The sequence below is a fragment of the Botryllus schlosseri genome, chromosome 10 (assembly GCF_051294905.1).
Source record: "Botryllus schlosseri isolate E-star chromosome 10, Bs_hap1, whole genome shotgun sequence".
Taxonomy (NCBI): Eukaryota; Metazoa; Chordata; class Ascidiacea; order Stolidobranchia; family Styelidae; genus Botryllus; species Botryllus schlosseri.
This window is the reverse complement of record NC_137245.1, coordinates 8,311,056-8,330,691: the sequence shown is the minus strand read 5'-3', so window position 1 is coordinate 8,330,691 and position 19,636 is coordinate 8,311,056. Positions and strand designations below refer to the sequence as shown.

The following is a 19,636-nucleotide window of genomic DNA, read 5'->3' as shown; positions in this document are numbered from 1 at the left end:
GTTCTACAATATAAAAGTAATTTCAGAGTATAGCGGGTCTTAGTTTATTCAAAATAAGAGCGCAAAGTAGGTCCGTAGCGTCGCATTTCAGGCATACGAATATACCAATTGACACGAAAATACGATACTTTCAGTGTTATATTTGGGAGTCGAGCGGACTTGTTAATGTTACAACTAATATACCACGGCAAAGTGCTTAATTAGTTCTACAATATAAAAGTAATTTCAGAGTATAGCGGGTCTTAGTTTTTTCAAAATAAGAGGGCAAAGTAGGTCCGTAACGTCGCATTTCAGGCATACGAATATACCAATTGATACGAAAATACCATATATCCAGCGTTATATTTAAGAGTCGAGCGGACTTGTTAATGTTACAACTAATATATCACGGCAAAGTGCTTAATTAGTTCTACAATATAAAAGTAATTTCAAAGTATAGCGGGTCTTAGTTTATTCAAAATAAGAGGGCAAAGTAGGTCCGTAACGTCGCATTTCAGGCATACGAATATACCAATTAACACGAAAATACGATACTTTCAGTGTTATATTTGGGAGTCGAGCGGACTTGTTAATGTTACAACTAATATATCACGGAAAAGTGCTTAATTAGTTCTACAATATAAAAGTAATTTCAGAGAATAGCGGGTCTTAGTTTATTCAAAATAAGAGGGCAAAGTAAGTCCGTAACGTCGCATTTCAGGCATACGAATATACCAATTGACACGAAAATACGATACTTTCAGTGTTATATTTGGGAGTCGAGCGTACTTGCTAATATTACAACTCATATACCACGGCAAAGTGATTGAATAGTTCTACAATATAAAAGTAATTTGCAATTAGCCAAATTTTTTAAAAATACCTCGCGGACCGGCAGATACGTCATCGCGGACTGGCACCGGTCCGCGGACCGGCGGTTGAGAACCACGGCTATAACTCAAAATGTATGACAAATTCCCGGCCAGGCATAGGCTATGACTCAATTCCAAATGTACGAAAAATCCCAATGTTTGCCAAACATTTCACGCTGAATTCAAGAGCGTTCTGCAAATGTTTTTCAGACAACGAACACATTATCGGAAAAGGCCTTCAAAGTCCATATGCCTCAATTCCAATGTTGGTCAAGTTTAACGCTGAATTCAAGAGCGTTCCGCGCCTGCATTTCGGACAATGAACACCACGTCTGAATGGACTCCAGACATGGGGTGATTACTTCACGAATGTAATCGATTGCGATTACGATTACTTTTGAATTCCGCGATTACGATTACGATTACAGCAAAATCAGGAAGTAGTCGACTACGATTACGATTACATTTCAAAAGTAATCACGATTACTCACGATTACATTTGTTTTACTTCTTAGAACTAATTTCAGAAGAGATTGGAAGACAATGTAAGGCTTGCGATGAAAAGTTCTAATGAGATAACAACTTTCTTTATTAATCATACGTCATTTGCTTGTTACTTCGTAATGCACCCATTGCCCAACTCTATGCAGGACTATTCGTCGCAACCAACGATTTGCATTCTTACCAGGTCCGTAACTGCCACACCCCATATTCCAATATATCAAAAACAAGACCTGCATCTTACATGCGAAACGGATCAGGTATTTGGACACAGGAACAGAATACGTCGCATACAACACATTTTCGCGAATAATTTTCAACAAGGCTGTGGTGCGTGAGGACAGTGAGCTCATGAAGAAATTAGAACCAACACACAGCAGCGACAAGTATTTCAAGTTGGTTGTGTTGCAAGAAGTTACTTTGATGTTTCTGTTCATTACTCAGAAGAGGACATACGAAGAAGTTTTGGAGAATCTGAAGGTGCCATATGAATGGCGAAAATAATGAATTATAAGGTACGTTTCTGCAGCTTTCGTCTCGTATTTTGAGTATACTTTTTTTGTTGAATAACTATCCAATTCCATTTCATTGGTAGTTTTGTTAGTTTACTTTTGTTCTGAAATCGCGCAAGACTTTCAAATAGCATGTTGAATGTAAGATATAATCGCATGAACGCGTAGGCCAGAAATAAGTAGGCTATTTACCCTCAAATTTTAGTTTCGTATACTTTAAATACACAATGACTCATTAGACCATACCTGGACATTTTAAGGTCCGCGAAAAGTTGATTGGAAAATGTGAATGCGTGGACTAACACTATATAGTCTACATTACATTACGTAGCCTACGTACATCGCATGCATATACTCCAGATTCAAACTAAAGTCAATATAAAAAGGTATGCCGTAACAAATAAAGTCGCAACTCACTCTTTCTATAGTTCAAACCATGTTTTTTTTTTAAATTTCCATTGTTACATTCAGAATTATACGCCGCGTGCTTTATATTTCGCGTCGTGCGAGAATTTCATGAAAACAGAAGTGGAGGCTGAAGACCGACATTTTGCAGAGATTTGTGCCTCGACATCTTCCTGTCTATTCATTGTATCGCATTTTTTGTGGTGTATTGAATTGATAAAATTGCTAATAAACCAATGATGATAAATATTGTAGCCTACTCAAGTATAAACGCATTCTTTTAGTTTGTGGGAGCAAGTTGCCGTGGTTAAGGCATATAAGTTGAGTCGGCATTATGAGAAAAACTGCTAGTGAAATACAGACACTCGGGTGAGAGAGAGCGCGAATTTCGGATGACTTAGCAAACCAGGCTTATTTTACCAAACTGCACACACCTCGGAATGCAGCGACCACGACCAAGAATAATGACACTGAATATATAGTATTTTTTGCTAAAATAACCTCACTAGGCTTATTTTACCAAACTGCACACACCTCGGAATGCAGCGACCACGACCAAGAATAATGACACTGAATATATAGTATTTTTTGCTAAAATAACCTCACTTTATTACCTAATATTCAACGTTTGATTCAACAAAGTATTTTCTGCATCACATTTGACCCCTCGTGAGAAATAATTTCACACCCCAGCTCTGACTGGAAGTAATTTTGTGCTAAAGAACTATCCAATACCGATTCCTGGGTGGTTTCATTGTGATATTTGAAGACGTGTCAGACTTCTAAGTAAAATATTGAAAGTAAGCTACTATTCCTATGGACGCGTAAGCCTAAAATAATAAGTATTTAGACAAAAAATATTGACGAGCTTTTTGTAGGCAGAGACGAGACGACAGATTTCGCATACTCGGAAAGGGTCGTTTACTCTTTCATTTATCAAAATGAGTCGATGAGTCGACTTTTATCAAAATGCACCAGCCAACGCTGTGTCAACAAAACGAGTTCGCGTATCATCTAAAAATAGTACATTGAACGCTCTCGTATTCGACATTCCATGCTGTTGACGTCATATTTTGTGATACGATTGTTGATATACGATGCTCTTGTGAATTCTCTACTAGTTGATGACGATTACCCCTGACGAGTTTCGGGTACATTTCAATATAACTATGCTAATCAAATGTACATTGACTACCTCCAAGGAGCTGTACAATCGAATAATATATTCATATTGAAATATACCCGAATATTTCAGCTGACACTGGTCGGGGGTAATCGTCAACAACTTTTCCAGATTAGATTAGAATTAGATTACTGGCATTTCGCTCTAATTTAATGAAATTAGACAACTATAATTATCTAGTTGTCCAAGTAGACTACATTGAGCCCCGGTCATTCGGAATTGCAGGCCGGTGACGTCATATTTGGTGATGCGTGTGTTGGTATACAATGTCCTTTCCAATCCTCTGCCAGTTGTTAACGATTACCATTAGAGTATATTTCAATATAAATATGCTCTTCAATTGTACACAAATATCGGTCTCATATTTTGAATAAGCCAGGACTATGTAGACTCTGAAAATCATTTTGTAATGAAGAATAATCCAATACCGTTTGTGTGATAATTTTATGATTTATTAAAATAGCGAATAACGAGGAAATAACGCTGCATCAAATCTGTCTTCAAATTCAGTTTTTCCAATAAATTAGTCGTGATTAGTCAAAAATTCCGCCCGAGAAGTCGACATTTCCGACCACTTGATACGCAAGGGGTTAATATTGACTATTCGTTCACCATAATGTTTCACGTGATCATGCGCCATGTTTCACGTGATCACAAATATTCCGCCGAAATTCCGCCAGGACCACTTCAGTATATATCACATGTGCACGTTGACTTAGCCTGAAGATTGTTTTCATGTTGTGGTGCTTCTAAATAACGATGCCACGCACTTCAACCTTGGCGCTTTAAGAGAGAGAGAGAGAGAGTCTTTATTTTCATCCAACCAAAATAAGTAACAAACGCCAGTGTTGGTGGTACAGAAAATATGCATGCACAGTATTCGGTATTAGATAGGAATGATCGATAAGACCGTGAAGGTCATCTAGTCTGACCAGCGAATCTACAGGTCGCCGCTGCGAACTCAAAGTAGTTTTTTGTATATTTTACATATTTTGCAACAATTTACTTGATGTATGGTTTTCATTTTCATGGCCATATCTTGACCATGGTAACTTTGAAACAATGTAACAAAAATAAACATGGCCAAGATCAGTGGTTCCTGAAGTGGGCACGCGGTAATTTCCGGAATTAGTTATTTATTAATTAGTTATTAATTAGGTCTTATTACTAATTAGGGTTACCATACGTCATCTTTTATGGGTATTTGTCCTCTTTTTTGAATTTTTTCAAAGTGTCCTCGGAGGACGCTCTTTGTCCACTTTATTGAGATTTTGTCCTCTTATTTTGCGAATTTTGGTCATAGGCCTATTTCAATAAATCAATCAACTTTAATAATATTTTCATCGTTTCAAAACATCACAAGACTGCGATACAATGAAAAGATAGGAAGGTGTCGAAACAACTTGGAGTATTGTAGCCTTTAATATCAGACACCCACCTTAGCCTAGGCGAATTAAAGAAAAGCATGCACAGTTGCACACTCAATGAAAAGTAATGCAGAGAATATAAGACGCAAGCGACAAAATGAGGTGGCATGTGGCGGAGGGCGAGGTCTATGTTACGTCGTGGTCCGGTAATCCTGAAGACTGGATAGACTGGCTAGACTAGCTATCTATAGCAAAATCCGACTGAGATCCCGTAAATCAGCACCGAATAAACGCTCCAGCGGGTATTTCGGGAGGTGAGTGAAAATTTGACGGTGGTCGTCGTATTCAGTGTCAGTTGGATTCTCGTATTACGCCCTGATCTTTTGGTTGTTGATCTTCGACGACGCGCGTGTGTTAGGCCTAATTAGTGCGTATTTTTCGAGGTGAAGTAGTCGTAAAAATTTGTGGGACTGTGACAACAAACTGTGACAAACCACTGATACATGAACTTGGCAATTTCTAGCTAGTCTTCTGTGTTTAGAATAGAGGTTGACCGATTATCGCGGCCGATATTTTACATATAAAAAAAATTCAAACGACACAAACTTTGGTGACCATCGAAATCACGCGACGGGGATATCGTTTTTAGGGGGACTGACGACGTGCTGTTACGTAGGGTTACCATATTTGGGAATCGGAAAAGGAGGACACTTTTTCAAAATTTGCATACTTGAAATACTAGAGTAAAATCCGAAAAAATGGGTAAATTTACCACGAAATCGTGGTTAGTTGACTAAAATAGGGTCCACTTTCAGTCTCAACCCCCGAACTACATGTTTCTTTTAGATTTTCCGTTGGTTGACTCAAAAAAGGTCGTCGCTTACGTTCGATCCACGACTTCCTGTTTAGCATCATTTACGCCCATTTTTACTCGAAACTATCCCCCATCTTAGCTCTAAAAGCTGTAAAAACGGACGAATTGCCAAAAATGAGGACATTTAAGCGTCCTCAGAGAACAATTTCAAAAATCTCAAAAAGGAGGACAATATTGGGGTGGGGGCGCTAGAGCACGATAATTTTTGAAAGGGGGCGCTGGTGGAAAAAAGGTTAAGAACCACTGTTTTAAACTGATGCCTTTTTGAAAAAAAATCGTTTTTTAACGTTTGTCTGTAATTAAGCCATAAGTGTGTAAATATACGTCCAAAATATCAAGCAATATAAACCTTCGGACGATTTATACCCAAAATAGTGCCTGGAACCCTCGAAATCGTCCTCGGTCCAACAGTTTTTGCGCGTAGATATAGTTATAGATTATTATAAATGCACAACATTTCAGTGACGCTTATCGCCATTTGTGGGCTTTTACAAATTGATATTGCAACAGTTCGGTTTCAATAACTTCGTATCTTTGTATCGTAACTTCGTACAGCGTGGCATACTGTGCGTCTGGGCTTTTTGAAGACGCTGTTAGTACAGCGGGATCAGCGACGAGGAGCCCAGATAACCTCCGACACATAGAAACTAACCCGAACCGGGGTTCGAACCAGCCACCACTGGTGTCGTAGCGCAGTCGTTTTACACACTGCGACTCTCGCCTCCCCATATAGTTATAGATCATTGGCATGGACTGGGTGTTCTGATGATGATGACCGCCGACTCTACATTTTCAATTGTTCATCACAATCCGCTGTGACGTCACAATTAAATATTCGTGACTTCATAGCTAAAAAAATGAAAGACATGTTTTAGACAAGGGCTTTGTTTCAAACATGTTTGTTCTGAATGCAACCCGAGCTACGCCCCGCTATCCGCTCTCAACCATATAAAGTTCATCAATGGGCAATTTTCCGGCAAATTGGCCTGGAACTAGCATTGTTGAGTTTTTCACTATTATCCGCTGTTTCGAAATATCTTCAGCTACACCCTGTTTTCCGCTTCCTGCTTGTTATAACCTTATCAAAGTTCGCCGTGTCATCGATGGGCTATGTCGTGCCAAATTTGCCTTTTAATTCTTTTTAGCTCGAAAGTTGATATTCTCTGTTGCTGCGCAGCGTACATATACGCGTGTCTAGGGTTGCATTTAAAACAAAAATCAATTAAAAACAAACATGATCAAAACAAGGCCCTAATTGAAAACATGTTTTTTATTGTTTTGATTTTTTGTTTTTAAGCCATGACGTCATGAGTATTCAATTGTGACGCCATAGTCGATTGACATTGACAATTGTAAATATAGGGTGATTATAGCTCCTTACAGATGAAATATCTGTACTATTAATGTTGAACCGATTATTTTGAGGGTTCCAACCATCCTATATCGATATATGTCGGCTATATCGGGTGATAATCGTCCGTAGGCTCATTCAACATGTTTTTCGGAAAGTATTTACACAATTATGGCATAATTTTATAACTTAAAAAAAACACAAGTTGTTTCTAAATAGGCTTTTGTTTAAAACACTGTTTAAAAAATGTTTTTGATAAGTGTTTTAAAACACCGTTTGTTTTAAATACAACCCGTGTGTCTGGTTACGTGTGTACGTCTGTACGTGTGTCTGGTTACCAACAGTGTTCCCTCTAAGCTGCGCACGTGCGCAAATGCGCAGTGCTGAAACGGTCTCTGCGCACAGAAAATCTACACTGCGCACAAAAAATCAGAAATGATGATTTTTTTTATAGTTGTTGCGCACTGTTGTCCAATGGACCACGCAGGCACGCAGATTCGTGAAAATTGAGATGGAACATTGCCAGGGCCAAATAGTGTTATCAGAGAAGTCTGAAACCGAGGTACAAGTGCGCTCCGTGAAGAAATAAGAGTTCACAATCACCTGCGCCTGAGTCTCGGCTCTGCCATGTTTCTATGTGTCGGAGGTTTATCTGGGCTCCTCATCGCCGATCCCGCTGTAGTACAGCGCATTGAAAAGCCCAGACGAAGAGAGAGCCGAACTCGTGAAAGAAGGCAGCAAATGAGCCGAAAAAACACGGAAGTTCATGAAGACATGCCATTATGCGATTATGAAATTTACTGTGTGGGCGCAAATAACCACGAGTTGCAAGCGCCAATTATATGAGTTAATAAAAACAACAACAACCTGCGCCTCAAGGAAGATATTTTTTAGTATGGCCTCGTACACGTGAGCGATACTGATATCATTTTAATAGCGCATTATTTTCTGGGAATGGCGAAATAACATGGTTTAACAAAGTTATAAACTACAATGGGCTAGCTCGAAGTTAATCTGCGAGAAACTAACGATTGATAGTCTTCTCCGCGTGGCATAAACATTGCGTAAAATTTACTCAGGACCGTAACTTTCACACCCAAACCCCCCAATTGGAGGGGCCGAGCTCGAAGGGGGTCCAACATTATTTCGAGAATTAACACAAATCATGATGTATTTTTTGAAGTTTTCAGGAATTTTTTTTCGCGCTACGCGTGTTTTATTAGTGTAAGATGTCTGATTACTGGGTACCCTTTCCCAACAAAAATTAGGCGTGATTTATAGAAATGGGCAGTTGGGCGTCGGCCATTACCGCACCATGACATATAAACTTGAAGGCTATGTAACATGCGAATCCAAGAAGTGCGCCAGAACGATCAGCAGCGAGAAAACCTTGGGCGAAAAAGACTGCCCCGGTGCTGACCGAAAACTTCGATATATACAGATATATACAGATATATGTGTCCGTGTCCATGGGCGCCTAAATGGCTGGCGCCGAATGTTCCTGTCCTGGCGATTTGAGTCCCACAACAAGACAAATGCCATATCGAGGGAACATTATTTTCCAGTTAAGAAATACCAATTTGAAATCGTGTGCGTCTTTTACTTAAGTACGTTTTGGCGATTTCAATATCTTTTGACATAGGAGATAGGGGGTCACGAAATAGCATCATGTAACGAAGTCATTATATCAACGGGTACGCCCGAAGATGTTTTATTATTATTTAGAGGGCCTATCTATTCCAACACACCTCACTGGATCAGCTCTGCCGGTAAATCTGATTATGTGAGCAGAGAGAGGATAAAAATTGACAGCAATATATATGCAATTCCCGATCATATTGGCCGATGCAATCATGAATTATAGAAATTTTTTCGCGCTTCGCGCGTTTAGGGACCCTACTACTAAATGGGCACCCAATGTACATGATAAGTACCGGAAGAAGCCTATAGCCGTAGGGGGGTCTGGGGGGCGAAGCCCCCCAGCAGTTTGTTTTATCACCCTATTGGAGGGTGATTGCGCACTGTTGTCCGAGGGCCTGCGCAGTGAGTTGGCGTGTTTGCGCAGACTCTTGAAAAATTAGAGGGAACATTGGTTACCAACCGTCCTTTTTTACGATAGTTTGTCCTCCTTTTTCAGGAAATTGAAAATGTACTCCGAGGACACCTAAATGTCCTCCTTTTTCGCAATTCGTCCTCCTTTACAGCTTTTACAGCGAATGGCGAATGAAATCTCTATGGTTAAACAGCAACTTTCAAGTCATTCGGGTCGACTTTAACCAAATAATTCGGACTTGGGCCTACCTATATATCTTGGCGCGCTCCCTCGTCATTTAGCCTCAATGGTACTATATTTGTAGGCTCTACCTGTCCCGCACCTTGCTGGTTATTTTGACCAGCCGTCAAAGATACTATACCCCCAGCGCGAATACCACATAGAAAACAATCATGTTCACGGCTATCACAAACACGTGACAAACTTCCACGTACATCTACATAGGCTACTTACTTTTGGCTATTTTCAGTTTGTCAAATAGAAGTATTTTATTGTTCCTTTGAGAGAGGAAGAGAGAGAGAGACGGAGGAATTTAGGGGCTATTTTCATGGATAACCTTCGGATAGATGCGTAACTCAGTCGTTACGCTTGAATACCCAGGCATCAATCTACTGAAATTGGTCTTAATCCGCAGTCTCTGATCTGACCCGCGCGGGGGTCGAACGCACGACCTACGGATCACGAAGCCGGACGCATCATCATTACACTATCTGGTTCGGTAGATACTAGATATATCATTGAATCGCGATTAACCGAAGATGTGGATCCATAATACATTGTCGACAACATCAGTACTAGTCACAGTCAATCCTCAGAATCACCGGACGACGACCTAACATGTCGATCTCGCCTTCCGCCACATGCCAGCTCGTTTTTTCGCTTGCTTTTATATTCTCTGCTTCACTTTGCACTCAGTGTGCTCTGTGCAGTGTGCAATGTGCATGCCTCTTCTCTACTTGGCATAAGGCCAAGGTGGGTGTCTGATCTCAAAGATTACTCCAAGTCGTTTAGGCACCTTCCTATATTTTCATTGTATCGCAGTTTTTGTGGTGTTTTGAACTGATAAAGATTATTAATAAGTTGATACTGATACCAAGTTTTTTTTAATCATACTTCTTCCATCATTTTCCATCTTACCGTCCATGGTACGAACCATGTTCCCGTTTCTCAAAAATGCTCCCAATGACACGGCAATTGTCAGAGGTTATTGATTGGGCGTGTGGAACAGTGTGGTTTCTTGTATATCTTTCTTATCTTCGTTTGGCGAGCATTGCCCGTTATACCCACAATGGCTGGTTTGCCTCGAAGAATCATTAAAGAAACCCAACGGCTAGTGTCGGACCCGGTACCAGGAATCACCGCCTGTCCCGACGAGAGCAACGCGCGGTATTTTCATGTCCATGTAATCGGCCCGAAGGACTCGCCTTACGAAAATGGAGACTTCAAATTGGAGTTGTTTTTGCCGGAAGAATACCCGATGGCTCCGCCAAAGGTACGATTTGTTACTAAGATCTATCATCCTAATATCGACAAAGTCGGAAGAATATGCCTTGATATTCTCAAAGACAAGTGGAGTCCGGCGCTGCAAATCAGAACAGTTTTACTATCAATTCAAGCTTTGTTAAGTGCTCCGAATCCGGACGATCCGTTGGCGAATGACGTTGCCGAAGAGTGGAAAAAAGATGAAAATTCTGCAATCAGGAAAGCCAAGGAATGGACCAGAAAGTACGCCGTTTCCTCTTGAAGACTTTATTAGATGAATAAACTGTTATTTACGCACTGTCTACTTTGGTAATCGGCATTAGGCGTTGAATTGTATATCATGTCTGTGATGCACGCGATACTATAGTGCGGTATGAAAGCATCATATACAAGTAGCCTATTTTTATCCAAACCTTCGACCAGGTTAAATCCTGATGCGTTACCTGATATGGGATAAATGTACATCAATCGTGGAGATATTAGGTGATCTATTGTATCTCTGAATTGGCAAAGTTAGTGCGACTTCCAGCAGCACATATTTCCTGCGTGATTTCTTGATCAAGTTTTTACGATTCGATTAGGTGGCGATGTGGTTTTCTCTGAAATTTATTTTCGAGACCATTTTTTGTGCTTTTCGAGATATATTTTGTTATGATGCACAAGCGTTTCGCCCTACGAGTTGTCTTCGATCGGTTTGTCTGACCAATAATTGTTGACAGGGTATGACACATTCAAGTCTCCCTGATATAGGCTATAGACATATGATGAGCATAAACTTTTTGTTCAAAACAATAGCTAACGTAGAATGATTAGAAAATCCGTGGTACTTACAGGAATATGAAACTGTATATCTGGCCGTTGAACATCAATCCAATCGCCAGCAGTTACCGAATTCAATTTTTACCTTGATAGACCAGTGGAAGGAAGTACGCCACCAACAGTTTCATGCGATAGTTTTGCTTAAAATGACCTAAATGTTCTGCTTTTCTGAACTGTAACATTGACGTTCTACTGTGCAAAAAATCCCTTGCAGCATTAACCAACTAGCGTTATACGAGTCACCAACCACATCTTTGCTGCCATAGGATTCCATCCGATATAATCTTGAATACCGCATGTAGTTTAGATAGTTGATTACGGAATGGTTTGTGACCCGATAACGTGGTATCATTCAACCATGATGGATAGTGTGTTTTTGATACATAGCCAGTAGTATGAGATTTAGGAGTAACTATTTGTTTCGACATATCCTGCTTGTATCTGTCTGAATATCGATACAAACATGAATTTACTTCGCATTACTGCACCCTGCTCTAGTCACATGCTTCTATTCCCGCTATCTTTTCGGTTAAACTTGTCTTCATTTGTGATGTTGCGCCTTTCGGTTACTAATTCTATCTGTTGGGCTGGCATGTTATATTTTTCTTCAGAAGCGATCATGAATCTAGCACATAGGCTTTGTAGAACCTCCACGGTACTTCAAAGACTGCTGACTCAAACTGCGGCTACATGCAAACGAACGTACTGCTCTGCAGAAGCCGAGGATATAAATGATGTGATATACGCTGGCATTGTAGTCAAAAAGCAAGGAAATGTCACAACGTGGATACAACACTACACTGGACAAAGAATTCCGATCAAATCAACTCATCAGACAGTAAAAGAAGCTATGAAGGATATAGAACTGGGTATGAACGTATTGGTGAAAGGCTCACTTGACCAGGAAAGAGTTGTCCGACAAGTAAAAGGCAATTTCAAGCCTAGTTTTAATAACTTTATAGATGCAAAAGCCATTGAAATAATACCTCCGGAAGAAATAGATCAAAGAAAAGAGGAGAGACGAGCACGAGTTTTTGGAGAGGCCACGCTTCAACGACACTGAACCTGTTTACTCTTCTGCTGCTCTGTTTCAACCAGAACAGATTGACACTGATGATATGGCCTCGATGGGATAGTTGATGTCGTTTGCAACCCGCCAGGGCACTGACAGCCGTATGGGCTCTGTGAATGTTGACACATTGGTGCTTTGATGTCCGTTTGTGATAGACATGGTTGAAAATGGTACTGTTTTACATTTAGTCTAATTCACGCACGGAAATGAAAGCACTAGTTTTGATGTTAACATCAGTAGAAGCTACAGCAAATTCTCAGCGATTATATCTTATCTGTGTTGCCATGTCGACAAATATTTCAAAATGTTTTCATTTGACGTATTGGCGCTATGCATCAACACTCAACACTTTGTCACACTTTTTGATTTTGAGATAAAGGCGCTTGACGGAACGAAAACAGTTTTGCTTTATTTCCGTTACATTGATCGGGAGACCGGAATAGTTGTGCTGTGCAATAGCCTATCGCTCTAGGTTCCAAAATGTGAAGCAGTATTGTAGAGATGAGATTCAGCCTAATAATTGATGTTTGCATTGCTGCTTGCTAATCTGTAGCAGTAATTGTTTCATGACTATTTACTTTCGAAGTTTATATCAAGAATAGGCCGATAGTTATTCAGTCTGATCCAGGGTTGTAATGACTCCAGTCGCGATTTTCGTATTGACCCGATACCAGGACAGATGAAGTACCAATAATCTATCAGTTCTGATGCTAGGAAGATAGGGCAAGAAACTGTTATGACTTGAGCCATTCTACATCACTTGAGCAGAGTTGAAAAGAATGGGTTGAACTGGATCGAACTGTGGACTGAACATTGATGACTTAAACTGATCCTCTACTAGCCGACTTGAACTAGGTAGTGAATCGAAACTGACTCTCGAGTCGAAACTATAAAGTGAGATGGACTTGGTTACAACCCTGACAGGGTCAAATGTGACACACTAGCAACATGGTAACTATCATCGTTTCAAATATATGATAATCTTGAAATAGTCAATGTTTTAAGGCATCTGTTGCATATCGATACCTAGATTTGACACTAGTATCGATTGCTTTGCATCACTAGATGCTGTTGAAAACTATTTTGCTACATTTTCTGGGGAATTTGTATTTCTGGACGACTGTAGCACATAGCCAAAGCTCGCAGTACTGTTCACTTCGAGCATGTGTTGACAAGAATCTAGTAGGCGCTGCGCTAGAGAAGCCCAATAACATTCTTCACAGAGTCGATAACTCAACTACTTCTCTCCATTGATGTCTGAAAAAAACCTACTCAAGAGCGTGCTTGCTACAATATTTAATGGCATCAATATAGTTCTTGTGAAAACCAACACAGGAAAAGTCAGTTTTTGATAACAATGCAGTTCAACACGAGCGACCAGTGACTAGCTAATAAATTTATTTTACGGTACTATTTTGGCACTTCCGCACTTGACAAGGTCAAAGAATTCGCATCAAATTCTTCACCACTACCTGACTAAAATTAGAAGGTTATTACTACACAGAATTATCAATATGAATTGCATAGACTTCGGACACCTGAATCACTTGTCGATGTTCTTCTTGCTAAATCTGGACCTGCCTACTTAAATTCGATTTGTTGTAGACTCAAAATTCATAATATTGATTTAAGAACTTGTATTGAAGTTTGACACACAACAGGGAACATAGCGATGTCCATAGGCCTACTTAGGTGACGTCACGATATATCTGTCACAGATTGAGTTGGGCTGTAGCATATTCCACCAAGTGAAGTAATTAGTGCAATAGCAATCAATAAATAGGATGCTGTTCTGCAAATCTTGGGAAAAGCACTATATAGTCTTTATAAGTCTAATAGAAACAACAATCACAATGATGATTAGCCCAGTTGCTACTGTACCACTTCTTTTAGCAAATTGAGGCTGTTGGCAGAAGATAATTGCAAATTAACCAAGATCGATCAATGTAACTCTTCTGTGCATAAAGGTTCAAGAGCGAAACACATCTTTCTCCGCGCGTAGATGACCCATCGTTTCGACTGGGGATTGGGTCTTGGCTTTTAGCTGTAAAGTCTTTTCCTCCACCCGCATGAAAGGATTAAACTTGAATTCATCTCCAATCGTTGACAGCCCTACTGTGGGCAAACCTTTCGACCTTTGCTCCTGTGCCCATTTCAGTTTCTCCACAACATCAACATTGTCTGGTTCAGCGTGTCTTGCATACTTTAGGTTGTTAACGGTGTATTCGTGACCGCAATATACTTTGGTGTTGTGCGGAAGGCTGCCAAGCGATTTTACAAGTGCATTGTACATTTGCACAGGGGTACCTTCGAAAAACCTTCCGCATCCACCTATGAAAAGCGTGTCCCCTGTGAAAACCACTGGATCTTTATTAGTGTCTTCAGGCTGCACGAAGTAGCATATGTGTCCTCTTGTGTGACATGGTGTGAACAGACATTTAACCGACAAAGAGCCTATCTTGAATTGGCTACCTTCGGTCACTTTATCCGTTAATGCATCGATCCTATCATCTCCGCCGTATACTGCTAACCCTTTACACTTTTGCGCTAGATCTTTGTTACCTCCCGCGTGATCATAGTGATGGTGAGTAGTCAGGATTTTTGACAGATTAACTCCTTCGTCTTTTACAGCTGACAATACTTTATCCGGGTTGACTGGATCAACGATTGCGGCTGCTTTTGTTTTCTCGTCAATGATCAAGTACATGTAGTTGTCTTCCAACGCAGATAGTATTTTGATTTTCATTGTTTGCAGATCGATCGTAAGCGTTGTGGAGTGAAACGCGGCGAGAACTTTGGTCGCCGCCGATGTTGCAGCGAATGATTGGCAGACTTTTTTCCGGCGTAGTAAAGCTCGCAACATTTCAACGCGGAGTCAGAATGACTAATGGAAATCCATTCAACTCTCCGACGGGCAAGTTGAGACGACCGATTACGCAGCGATTCAGATTGATTACGGCCTGCGCCGTCGTGACTTAGAAGAACAACACAATAGTGATATTTCTAATAATAATAGCAGTGATAATATGCTCACTGGTAATATCATGTTCACTTTCTCCGCAGTGGCGGCTCGTCCTCGCTCGTCCTAGGGTAACCTAAAATTATGTTGCCATTTATAGACGCACAGCATGGACATAGCGTAGTAGTGAACGTCGGCGCCGCCCATGCAGGCTGCCCGGGTTTGATTCCCGCATTCGGAGGTTATTCTGGGCTCCCTCGCCCCTCGTGTCAAGAAACAACGGAAAAAGACCCGACAATATGAAAGAAAAGCAGAATAGAGAATCAGAATTATAAAAAAAAAATGGGTAATGCGGTAGTCGATTGAAATGACGACCTTCAGCACCGCAAACGTATCGTAAAAAGCGGAATTTTCCGGAGTCGAGACAAATAAGTGATGACCAGAGGTGGTCACTGGTCAGTAACGAAGTACTTCTACTTTTTCGAAGTACTCAAGTATTTTTTCACTACTTGTGGTACTTACTCAAGTAAATCTCAATTTCACTACTTCTACTTCGTAATATTTTGTGATCTACTTACTTACTTTTCGCTATTTTCAGTTTGTCAAGTAGAAAGTAGTATAATCGTTCAATTCGAAAGAGAGACTGAGGAATTTCGAGGCTGTTTTCAGGGAGTGGTAACATTAGGCTTACCATATTTTGGAAATCTAAAAAGAGGACACTTTTTCAGAAATTTGAGACTTGCAAAACCGGAGAAGAATTCTCAGAAATCGGTGAATTTTTCCCACTTTGTGATCGGTTGACTAAAAAAAAAAGGTCAACTTTTACGCTCAGAGCCCAAAATACCGTTTCTTCCTCCACATTGCCGGGTGGTTGACTAAAAAAAAGGTCAACTTTTCGCCCAGTCGGAGTGTCACTTCTGTGCTAATTTACGGCATATCACTCGCATTTTGCTCTAAATATGACCTAAATTTTCAAAAAAGAGGACAAAATCTCAAAAAAGAGGACAAAAGGGCGTCCTCCGAGGACACTTTCAAAAAAGTCAAAAAAGAGGACAATAAATCCTCTTAAAAGAGGACGTATGGTAACCCTAAGTAACATGTAATTTTCATAAAAGTTAAGTAAAGCCCAGAATTTTCATCGCGCTTCTCGTGAAGTAGATAGCCTATATGGAGTGACAATGCTTTCACGAAAGTGTTGGTGAATAATCTACAATTTAGGTAGCGATGCTTCCTCTTCTCACACCGCATTGCTTTCTCCCATATGAAATAGTTCATCGCAGTAAATAAGGCCCATCATAACGTTTGAAACTAGTAAAACTAAATTACTTCTACTCTTACTTGAGTAGATTTTTACGTCACTACTTCTACTTCTACTTGAGTAGCCTTCTTGACTACTTCTACCACCTCTGGTGATGCCCTTTTTTTAGTCAACACATAGTTTTGGTTGAACAATTTTCAAATTTATCAGTTTTCCAGCCGGTAGCTTACTAATATTTCAAAATTTTAACAAAGTGTCCTCTTTGTCAGATCTCAAAATATGGTAACCCTAATATGTGTCCAATTATCAGTTGTTCGTATACGTGCCTAAATCGTCGGCATCGAATAGGCCTGTCTTGGCAATCTGAGAAAATGCCGCACGCGGTGATGAAATGTCAACTTGGAATCGCGTGTGCCTCACGAGTCACGAAAGAGGTTCTTCTTTCTGTCTATAGTCTGGTGCATTTGTGCGATTCCAATATATTTTAACCATATAGCAGCCGTGAGGTCACGAAATAACAACATGCAACAGATTAAATTACACTGGTCTACACGATTTTTTGCGCCAGGACTTCTTTGAGTCAACTATACCTAATTTGGGGGCACTGAATGCGAATCTGACGTTATTTTTGCTCCATCACGTCACGTTTTTGAGATATTATATATATTGAATATTTTTACTTTTTCGAGGTACTCAAGTAGATTTTGGCTACTTGCAGTACTTACTGAAGTGGTAATGTTTTACAACTACTTCAATATCTACCTGAACAGTATTCTGGATGAACTAGTTACTTTTGCAATTTGGTTTTCGTAAAGTAGAAAGTAGTTCAGGGATAATATTGCATCACTACCATGGGTTAAATTGTCATAAGGAATGCGTAAAATAGCCTCTGAATCAGGGTAACTGAGTACATTTTTTCGAAGATTCTACCCATGGGTGGTGTCATTATAGTCATTTTGCGTTATATGCAGCGATACATCTTTGCGATTTTGTATGTATAGACACCTCCGACTAACTGTTCAAAGTATGCGACCACCCTCCCCCGACGAAATATACTTATATATTTACTGACTTTTAGTATTCTCAGACCTTTCATTTCGTCTTCCCCTTGAAGTCGTTTTGACATGTCTTAGAAATGAGTAGGCTACTTCTACTTGTAATTGAGTAGAAATGTAAGTCGGTATTTGTTCTACTCAAGGAGCAATGCTGATCACTTCCACAGACTCTAGTTCATAGAAAAATACTACGGCAAATCAGAATCCACCAAAGATGTGAAGCCTTTTGCGTTTAGAACTGGCGTTTAATCATGAACAACACTAACAAAAAGTCTCGAAATTAACCGATGCTAATCTCTGGTTCTGTTCCAGCACAGAACGCGTGGTATTTCGTGTAGGCCACAGAATGACCGATGTCTAGAGAGATCGACTGTCCTAGAACCGATGCATATTTGTTTCTATTATGAAGTGACGCGCTCTTCAGGGGGTTTCATGTTGAGCTGTTAGTAAGCAGTCTCCATTCATCTGATTGTCTATGATAGACAATGCAAAAGAAGCCCTTTAGCCTATATCATGGCAATAAACCAAAAGTAGCGGTAACATGGGAGGTCTAAGAGACGAAGCCCTCCAGAAGTTCGGTTGTTGGCTATAAGCTGCACAAGACAATTGCGAGAAACATTATTGATCAAATTCATCCATTAACTTTGAAAATTTCTAGAGGTGCCCTATTTTCCATAACTTCATGAGCGTGAGTGGAAAAATATGACCCTAATTGTTAATCACCCAATAAGGGCCCGAAAGACCATCGTTATTCGACTATATTTTTTCCAGATCCTCATTAAAATTTTGGTCCCATCAAGATAGCGTAATGGTGAAGCGTCCGGCTTCTTGATCGGTAGGTCGTGGGTTCGATCCCCGGCCGGGTCAGACCAAAGACCTGAGTATCCATGTCTTCCCGCTTGGCGCTCATGCATTACTGGGATAGCATGGAGGGGTGGTGCAAGATTTAGAAAGCCCTACAGGGCCATATCTGTTCCTTCCTGGTCCAGCGGCATATGCGCATCATGCACGCATGGTATGCATACGTACATTTCATGTATGTGTATAGCATGAGTCGGTGTATATTAGGGTTACCATATTTTTGTGACTCAAATTCCGGATACTGTCTATCGCCCACTAGCGGGATTTGAAATGACGTGTGACGCATTGTCTGTCAATATGACGTCACACGAGCAAAGCTTTGCCTATCGACCAGTGGTGATCTCTATCGGGTTCATGAGCCAAAGTATGTGGTTGTGTGTTGTAACCAGGACCGAAACAACGCTATTTCATCCCCATCCAGCCCTAATAAACACACACCCAAGGAAAAATACACAAGATTTATACAAATGGGCATATCAGCGTTGGCCATTACCGCGCCACGACGCACCAAGACATATACAATTTTAGGCCATGTAACACGCGACTCCAAGAAGTGTGCCAGAACGATCGGCATTGAGAAACCTTGGCGCAAAATGACTGCCCTTATGGGGGAAACGGAAAGAACTAGTAGAAAGGGTCCCGGCTGCAAAGAAGATCAACATCGTAAAGAACTGTGACAACTGTGGATGTTAGAGTAAAAGAATCGCTACTGATGCGTGTCGTTCGATATCCTCTATCTCAGTGGTCGGGAACCTTTTTCGCCTGAAGAGCCATGTTAGCCCTATATTTTCCATTTCGACTCCGAAAGAGCCATACATTTCTATCAATTGTTACGTCACAATTGAAAATTTCAATTGCAAATTCTAACTCCCTACAAGGGATTAATCATGGTGTAAACGACTGACCCAATTCCGTTGTGCGCGAAAGCGTAAATAGGTCACTCTCGAAGCCACAAGCTGTGACGGCACAGTTAGTCTGCGACGCACGTGTTCTCAGATCCCGCATACAGAGGTCGGCGCGCTCGCGCTCCAGT

At 40.5% G+C, this 19,636-nt stretch overlaps 3 protein-coding genes across 3 annotated transcripts in view; 1 reads left to right on the top strand and 2 right to left on the bottom strand.

Annotated features, from left to right (window-relative positions):
* The window catches only part of LOC145448996 (DNA-directed RNA polymerase I subunit RPA1-like), a 43,933-nt gene extending 39,730 nt beyond the window's left edge, over positions 1-4,203 (bottom strand). Inside the window, exon 1 of the mRNA XM_080327453.1 lies at positions 4,154-4,203. The gene's annotated coding sequence lies outside the window, so the exon portion shown is untranslated. The remainder of the gene's footprint in view (positions 1-4,153) is intronic.
* Positions 4,204-10,278: 6,075 nt separating this feature from the next.
* LOC145449018 (ubiquitin-conjugating enzyme E2 N-like) lies at positions 10,279-12,868 on the top strand. Its single transcript, XM_080327481.1, has one exon. The coding sequence runs from the start codon at positions 10,386-10,388 to the stop codon at positions 10,839-10,841; it is 456 nt and encodes a 151-aa protein (XP_080183607.1). The 5' UTR covers positions 10,279-10,385; the 3' UTR covers positions 10,842-12,868.
* Positions 12,869-13,751: 883 nt separating this feature from the next.
* Positions 13,752-15,673, bottom strand: LOC145449012 (hydroxyacylglutathione hydrolase, mitochondrial-like). The gene is made up of 2 exons (XM_080327474.1): positions 15,505-15,673; positions 13,752-15,444 (listed from the first exon to the last, which is right to left on the bottom strand). Exon 2 carries the CDS (start codon positions 15,331-15,333, stop codon positions 14,440-14,442), a length of 894 nt encoding a protein of 297 aa, XP_080183600.1. The 5' UTR covers positions 15,334-15,444; positions 15,505-15,673; the 3' UTR covers positions 13,752-14,439.
* Positions 15,674-19,636: the final 3,963 nt, after the last annotated feature.